General features: G+C 40.7%; 1 protein-coding gene across 3 annotated transcripts in view; it reads left to right on the top strand.

Annotated features, from left to right (window-relative positions):
• Window positions 1-15: 15 nt before the first annotated feature.
• The window catches only part of UBN2 (ubinuclein 2), a 77082-nt gene continuing 68205 nt past the window's right edge, over window positions 16-8892 (top strand). Inside the window, exons 1-2 of one of the 3 annotated variants that reach the window (XM_023736892.1) lie at window positions 16-117; window positions 4824-4913. In XM_023736892.1, the coding sequence (XP_023592660.1) occupies window positions 4884-4913 (30 nt within the window). In that variant the 5' untranslated portion in view covers window positions 16-117; window positions 4824-4883. Of the gene's footprint in view, window positions 118-266; window positions 655-4820; window positions 4914-8892 lie in introns of those variants that run through there. The other 2 variants (XM_023736891.1, XM_023736890.1) reach the window with 2 other exon arrangements.

The raw sequence follows: 8892 nt of genomic DNA, 5'->3' as shown, positions 1-8892 counted from the left end.
CCGCGGCTGAGGCCGCCCCGCCAGACGGTGCGCCTGGAGCTGGTGCTCAAGGACCCCACGGACGAAAGCTGCGTGGAGTTCAGCTACCCCGAGCTGCTGCTGTGCGGAGAACAACGGGTACAGAGCACCCCGAGCCCCGGCCCGGCCGGCGTGCACTTCGGACGCCCCGAAGCGGGTGGGGGGCCAGGGCTGCCACCCCCTCCGCTGGGTGCCGGCGTCTCCCCCGGCCACCCGACCCCCATGCCTGCCCTCGGCCCTCACACTGCTCCCAGCCCGTCCTGTGCTCCCTGCGAAACCTCACATCCTCCCCCCTTGCCTTTCTGCTGCCCACACAATCTTGGGGCCCTGCAAGTGCGTTGTCGGGTTTTCCTTGTGGCGCTCCTGCCGTCGTTCCCGTGGAAGGAAGAAAATACCTTGGGGGACACGCCCCCCAACGTGAAGCCGAGAGATTGTCACCCCTTTCTAGCATCCTCATCTTCATTGGTATTTGTGATGCATGGCGCTGTGGCTGTGGAGATGTGTGTGTGCTGTTTGTCTCCACTGAAGGGGATTTAAAAGTCACCTAAAGATTCTTAGACATCAGAAATTGCACTTCGGGAATGAAGGAGAAGTGGGTTCCCTGGCTACTTGTTTTTCTCTCTCGGGTTACTATTGGTAAGCCTTTTTAGCTTTGTTTTCCTTGGAGTTGGTTCACATTGTTCTTGAGTGGGAAGGTGTCTCTCCCGTCTGTTTGGTATGGCGCCTCCCAGCATACTCTTTATGTGATTGTCAGTAATTGGTTTATAGGTTCAGGTTGGAGCCTTTACAGCTTGTATTGTAATTTTTGGAGAGCGAGGAAAAAAATCTTAGTTTTGACTATTTAAAAAACTTTATTGAAAATCGGTAGGTATGCCTTTGCTGGAACTCGGCAATGGGGTTTGTTGCTAATTGTGCTTTTTATTGTTGTGGGTTGGTAATCTTTAGAAGTTAGAAAGGGAAATGATACAGTAACTGTAAAAAGAGAACAGTTTACTGTGTTGGTTGGAGATTCCACCCTTTATTAGGTTTTGCTGAGCACAGGTCTAATGGACTCCAGAAGTGATTTGTTTTGCTATCATCCTCAACTATCTTTATAGTTGAAATGAGTGACCCCTTAGTCAGAAAGTTTCATATTAAACAGTGTCACTGGGTTCTGTTTATTTTATGACCAGCTGATCTCTTGGTCACTGTTTACTAATATTGTATGGTGATCATTGCTAAATGTTTTCTGCCGAAATGAATTAAGGGTAAGGATCATTTTGGTCATTTATTTCCACATGTGCCCTTTAGACTCACTTCAGTGAAAGTGGCCCTGTTATGTAGGAAATGTGATGATCATTTTTTTCATAATGTCATGATTTTGAAAAGTATTGGATTGGAGAATTTTTCAAATAAATTGTATTTGAACTCCTAGCATAAGTAAATTTGCAGTTTTACTCCCTAATCTACTCATAAATTACAGGTGAAAAACATCATATTTGGGCAAAAATACATAATAATATCATTTACTGAGCGCTTGCTATGTGCTAGGCACAGTTCTAAGCACTGTTCATGGCTTATCTAGTTAAACCAGCAGAACTCCGTGAGTAGAACTATCATCCCATTTTACAGATGAGACTACTGCACAGAGTGAGGATACGTAATTTTATGAATACTGCTTTCTGTGGTAGAACCAATTCTTAGTAAAGCAAAAGATCTCATAATTTAAATTTAGAGGCTCCTGCTGAAATGAAGTAATACTAAAGCTGTGGTAGAAATAGAAAGACCTCTGTGGTGACCCTCTTTTTGTTACAATATTCACGTCATGATAAATTAATAATAGGTGTGTATCTTATAATTACAAAAAAGGAGAAAAGTTCAGAAAAAAAGTTCATTTTGATCCCTAGCTTTATGAACTTGATAATGCCAGAATTACTACTCTCCCGTAGTAGGGAAAAGATGAATTAATTCCGTTTAATTTTTATGTTTACTCTATATTTTCAACTTAGGTGTTTAATTAGGCCAATTTTCTCATTGCATAGTCGACCATAACTGATGATTTTGGTGAAATTCCAGATATCATGTGGCATATTCTACTTAAGAAAATCCATTGTTTGTACAATGCACTGTTGGAACAAAGATTTGCCAGATTTTCCTATGATTACTCTCTGTGAATGTATTTCTTATGTAAGAAAGCACTGAACACACCTTTCTAAAAAAATTAAAGTTGTTATAGTTCCATGAAAGGAAATCGTAGGAGGAGAGGCCATCGTAAACAAAGTGGGGCTGTTACAGTTGGTCTGGAAGGTGGCCATTCCCAAATTTGGTTTTCCTTGCCTTCAAGGGAAGTCCAATTATTTTTAGGGATGGTGTAATATTTCCAAAATAGATTTGATTTTGAGTTATCGTAATTGAACAGTGTACCATGTAGCAGGCTGAGAGTAGCAGCAGAAGAGATTTTATAGAATAAAAGGAAAAAAGGCTATAAAATTTTGAAATTGCTGTTTAGCAATGAATAGGATTTTTTAGCTCTACATCCTCAAGTTGTTAGGTGTGGGGCTATTAAAATGTATGTTACAGAACAATGAAACCGTGATTAACAGGAACACAATCAGAATTTTTCTGTACTTAATCAATGAGGAAAGACACCACTAATAAGCATATACTGGCAAAATATGACAAACAAAACCACCTTCCTGGTTGTCAGGAAACAAGTTTGCTAATCTTTAACCTTATCATCTCTGTACAGTGCTGGGCGGGGATTGAGGGGGCCCAGGATGGTGGTGGGGGCAAGGCAGTCCTCTCTATCCTGAAAGGTGAAGTTGTTCACCGTTTCTGGCTAAACTGTACTAGTGCGTTTTAGAAACAAGTTTTGATTATGATTGATACACGAGAAATTCTTCTTTAACTTAGTAAACCAGAAAAGCAGTTAACCAGGACTTAATTGAGCATTTATGGTAAAAAGAAAAATACATGATTAGAGTGTTACAGTAACTATACTGTTTGAGAATTCTGAGGTAGTCCATTACTTGTCCTGTTGCACATTTTGGATAAGAGATATGAAATATTTATTGAAAATAGTGTTAATGAGTTAAGATCAAAGGACATAATTATTGCATTAATTTTGCAGCTGGGTGGTTGGTAATTTTAATATTTTCAGATCTTTTTCTTTACCAGAAAAAAACATAAAGAAGCTTACTTAGAGCCCTGATTTTAGGGAGGGAGGATAATTCTTTCTTAACTGAGAGAAAAGTGAGTCAGTTTTCCTAAATTTATTTTCACAGACTTTCAGGAGTAAATAAGAGACTTTCTGATGCCTAGATAAAGTCTACGTGAAATATCTTAAATTGGCATGTAAAGTGATTCTTACTAAAAATACATATCCATGTGTTTATATTTATACGTACAGAACGGGCCAGACTGGTAGTAAGACCTAGTGTTTGAACTTCACAGTGACATGCAGGCAGTTTAAAGGCTTAACCTTAACCTTAAGTTAGCCTATATCCTGAACATGCCTAGTATTCCTTTTTTCATTATCAACCTTTCCCTCTACTTCATTGCCTTTTAGATCATGTTTATAATTTCCATTGGTGACACTTATTGGGATAAAGGAGTCTGTATATTTATTACTTATTACAATAGGTGATTTTAAGATTGGTTCTAAAGTTAACTCCTTCAAGCTTTAAGGAGTGTCTCTTGTTTGCTCATGCCCCAGTTTGTACTCCCTCTGTCTGTGTTTTTCTGTCATGTTTTTTACGCTGATGATATCTCAGCCTTGGTATCCAGAATGAAGTGTCCAAATTCCAAACGGCAAATCTTCATCTCTTCTGCATTTTTCCCTTATTCTTTAGGATCAGCCAAATCTGTATCCAGTATTTCAGCTGTAATATACTTTCATTTTAAAATATTTTGAAGGTGCTACTTCAGTGGAAACGTTTAGCCTTCCTTTTATCGTTGTTATAAATTTCTAGCCAATTGTCCATAATTGGATAAAAATAGCATTTTTATCCATAAGTAGCTTTTTGTTTTGCCTTTTTTTGTGTATTGGAAAACCATGTCTATAAAACACGTCTGCTAAATAGTAACCTTGAGTAAAGGATGTGATTGATCTTTGTTTTGGTAACTAGATGGTGAACGTGAGCTTCTAGTGCTGTGTGTGGTATGTAAGTCATGTGTTGTAGTATACTCTCCTCTGCTAGAAGGAAGCCGTGCTAATGTGATTTTTTTGCAGCCATTTCACTCTCTAGATTTGTTTAAAAGTAGTTCTTGTATTCCCCGAATGGATATCCATTGACAGAAGGTAGAGGTTGCTGATACTGGGTCTCAGCAGAAAGCCTAAAGCTCCCTCAGCTGCAGATAATCTAGTGACAGCTCACGGGCAAGTGGTGGGAAGTTGACTCTAATTCATGAGCTAGAGATGCTTTTAGAAGCATTTCCTGACCAAAGCAGTTGACCTTGTTAGGGAAGGTGCAAGCTGGAATTATAGTGGGACTTTCATTTTTATCTCATGTTCTTGGTTTTCTAGCCTTGTTATTTGGGATGGGATGACCATAGGATCATTGTGCAGGTGGAGATAATTTGGATTATTGAGTTCTTGGCTACCAAAAAAAAAAAAAAATGCCTGTAGAGTGTGTAAGAATCCATTAAAACCATGAACACTTTTTGAACCAACGTTTCTTTCTAGTTACTTGTAATACTTCTGACTATATGTGTTAGTATTTGAAAAACTTGACTCTTGTTATTGCTTAAATTTAAGGATATATTTAACTTTGGTTGAAGTATTACTAATACTTTTATTTCTTTTCCCATTCACTTTGAATCAGAAGAAGCCCATTCATACAGAAGACCCATTTAACAATGAGCATCAGGAGAGGCAAGAAGTTGAAATGTTGGCTAAGAAGTTTGAAATGAAATATGTGAGTATAATAATCAGAGTTCACTTAGGGTTTTTATCCCATCAGCTTATTTTATTTCTGTGGCTGGTTGGGAGGGCTCGTAAGTATCCATTTCCCAGCTTACCTTGTTCTTACAAATTGAATCCAAGTGAATGGTTGGACACCCTGCTACTACCCGTTGCCATCGAGTCGATTCCAACTCACAGCGACCCTGTAGGACAGAATAGAACTGCCCCATAGGGTTTCCAAGGTTGTAGTCTTTACGGTAGCAGATTGCTACATCTTTCTTCAGCAAAGTGCCTGGTGGATTCGAACTGCCAACCTTTTGGTTAGCAGCCAAGCTCTTTAACCACTATGTTACTGGCCACATTTTACAGACGAAGAAACTTAGATTCTGAGCTCAGTGTAATGTTAAGTAGCTGATTTGAGATCACAGAGTGGCAAGAACTAGGCTGCATATCCAGGCCTGTCTAGCTCTCACCCTATGCCTTTTCTCCCGGCCCTATGGAGAACAGTGTTTAATTCCCCAGGTGTAGTGGTCCTCAAACCTTCCTGCCTCTTGAGCATTTAAGAGCATGAATGTGTGTGTCTAGGGCAGAATCAGAATCAGTCAGAAACAGCATGAAATGTCTTTGAAGGTGTCCTGTTTACCTTAAATTCATGTACGTTTTATATTCTGTGCCCTAATATTTTAGCATTTGTTTTACTATAAAATTTTTAATTACTTGACTGTTAAGTTGCTTAATGTCTTTCCTCAAATTTCCTAGTATAATTGACTTGACAGACTCACTCCCCACCCCAAGTTTGTCCTGTGGCTTTAACTGCTCTGTGATGCTTGGCCGAAACATAACCCAGTTGAGAAGCAGACCCTATTATATCAAGTCCTTCTGCTTCCTCTGTGAAAAGTATCTCAGAGAGATAGGTTATCCGCACACGCTAGCCCTGTTGTTCCTCTTATCCTCAGAAGGCAGCGAGGATCCTGGTGGAAAAATGCTGACTTCTTGTGGTGAGGAAGAAACTGTTTGGGGCTTGGGGAGACATCTGAGAATAGACTGGAGTGCAAGTCAGGTTCTGGGCCATACTTGCCACTCACTACTTGGGTCCTTTTGTGAGGTGATTTAACTTCTTTGGCCACAGTTTTCTTATTGGTAAATTGAGAGATTCAGGTTTGTTGAAGACCCTTCTGGGTCTGTATTCTGTGACTATATGATAATAAATTTAAGGATAGACTGGTGGGTGTTTTGATGGAAGGAATAGCCAAAGCTATTACTTACAGTAATTTGTAATATTTAATTACAATACAGTGTTCTCAGATAGTACTGTATCCAAACCAAACCATTGCTGTCCAGTTGATTCCGACTTACAGTGACCCTATAGGCCAGAGTAGAACCGCCCCATAGGATTTCCAAGGCTGTAAATCTTTACGGAAGCAGGCTGCCACATCTTTCTCACACAGAGAGGCTGGTGTGTTCGAACCATGAACCTTTTGGGTCACATCTGAGCATTTTAACCACTGTGCCACCATGGCTCCCTTAGTACTATATAATAATGTATAAATCCTGAAATATTGTTTATATTTTTGATACAAGTTAATACATTGGTTAAATTTAGTGTTTTAACCAAGCAATACATTTATGTGGTTCAGAATTAAAAATGATAAAAAAGGTGTGGCATGAAAAGTCTTCCTTTCATTCTGGTGCCCACCTGCCTAATCCTCCTCCCTTGAGACAAGCAGCACTCTTGGGGATCCTTCTAGAGATATTTTCTGTATATCTCTGTATGTACATGTATCCCACTCCCCCACTTTGTACACGTGACAAAATACTATACAAACTCTGCTCTTGGTTTTTCTGTTTACTATATCTTGGAGATTTTTTCATATCAGGACATAGAAAGCTTTGTAATTTTTTTTTTTTCCTGAGGCTGCACAGTATTCCATGTATGGAAATGTCACAATTTATTTAACCAGTCCCCAAATGATTTAGATTGTTTCCAAAAATTTGCGCTTATAAATAGTGCTGCAGTAAATTACTTTGTAGCGTGGTTTGTCTCAACGTTTTTGGTAGGACAGATTCCTAGAAGTGGGGTTTTTAGGTCGAAGGATGTATACCTTATTTAAAATTCTAGTATGTATGCTAAGTTACCAGTTTCTACCTCTAGCCCTTTTTTCTTGGAAAGAGAGGTTCAGCTGTTTGTTAAACTTTGTGTGAAAATAATAAAGTATCTGAGTACTTACACTGACGTATGTATGGATTACACTTCAACATAAAGAACACAAAAATCCTCACAACTGGACCGGTAAGCAACATCATGATAAATGGAGAAAAGATTGAAGTTGTCAAGGATTTCATTTTACTTGGATCCACAATAAACACCCATGGAAGCAGCAGTCAAGAAATCAAGAGACGCATTGCATTGGGCAAATCTGCTGCAAAAGAGCTTTTTAAAGTATTGAAAAGCAAGGATGTCACCTTGAAGACTCAGGTGCACCTGACCCAAGCCATGGTGTTTTCAGTTGCCTCATATGCATGTGAAAGCTGGACGATGATTAAGGAAGACTGAAGAAGAATTGATGCCTTTGAATTGTGGTGTTGGCGAAGAATATTGAATATATCATGGACTGCCAAAAGAATGAACAAAACTGTCTTGGAAGAAGTACAGCCAGAATGCTCCTTAGAAGCAAGGATGGCAAGATTATGTCTCACATACTTTGGACATGTTACCAGGAGGGATCAGTCCCTGGAGAAGGACATCACACTTGGTAAAGTAGAGGGTCAGTGAAAAAGAGGAAGACCCTCAATGAGATGGATTGATGCAGTGCCTGCAACAGTGGGCTCAAGGATGGGAAGGATTGTGAGGATGGCGCAGGACCAGGCAGTGTTTCATTCTGTTGTACGCGGGGTTGCAGTGAGTTGGAATCTACTCGACCGCACCTGACAACGACAGCATCCTGAAGGGGTGCGGCAGTTGTGATGGGGAGGCACAACGGTGACACGGAAGCACAGAGCCAGCAGTGCCCACAGAAGCATGATTCTCCTTTGGGGCTCCGGCAGGGAGCAGAGGGGTTTGTCTGTTCTTGAAACTGGAAGGAATTTTGGAGACTGGTGCAGTACCATGGGGTGGCTACCTCCAGTTCCCTGTGGAACCACGTTTCTCAGTAATCCCTGAAATTGTTTTCTCCCTTTGTGGGAGAGTGGTGGGTGAGAGGCAGGAGAGGCAATGTGTTGTAGTGGAAGGGGCACAGGGTTGGGAGTTAGGATAGCTGGGTTCTAATCTGATCTTTCCTGTATTTAACTAGCTGCGTGACCTTAGCTAAGGCTCTTGGCTGTTTTATGCTTTGGTGTCTGTTAGAGGAAAATCATATCTGCCAGCCAGCTCATAGCACGAGGTTTTTGTCAACATCAGATGAGAAAGTAAGATTGTTAGTGGTTGAAATATTTACAGTGCTGAATTAAGTGTGAGGTACTGTGTAGTTCCATAGACGTATCACCCGTGTGGATATGACAGAACCACTCTTATCTTTTCTTATTCTGTACCCACCAGGAATACTTTTTATCATGATCATCTGTGGGGTTTTAACTTCTGTTAATTGACTCTACCCCCACTGATTTTGACCTTTTAGTTCAGGTATTTTATTCCCCATGGCCTTTATCTTTGGTCCTTCAATCACTGTTGACAGATTCTTCTTAACTATTGTGGCCTTAAAGTCCACAACAAATTATTTGGGATCTTTTAAGAAAATGATCGGGCCACAAGTGACCCGGGAGAAGATATCCCATCCAGCTCTCGGCTCTCACAAAAGATCACGCTTCAACAGCAAGCAAAGGTCCTTCAGGGGTGCCGATTCAGGTGCCCACAAGGCCCTCACCAATCAGACCAGGTAGAGGAGAAGCGTGGGGATTGTCTCACACAGAGGACCGCGCGTGTCCTATCTGGAGGGGGCACTGCTGCTCAGCTCCCGCCTCCTGTTACTTTGCAGGAACTTGGCTTAGAGTTCCAG

Source organism: Trichechus manatus, unplaced genomic scaffold (genome assembly GCF_000243295.1).
Source record: "Trichechus manatus latirostris isolate Lorelei unplaced genomic scaffold, TriManLat1.0 scaffold00093, whole genome shotgun sequence".
Taxonomy (NCBI): domain Eukaryota; kingdom Metazoa; phylum Chordata; class Mammalia; order Sirenia; family Trichechidae; genus Trichechus; species Trichechus manatus.
Note: the sequence above shows the minus strand (reverse complement) of the source record. Positions and strands in the feature narration are given on the sequence as shown.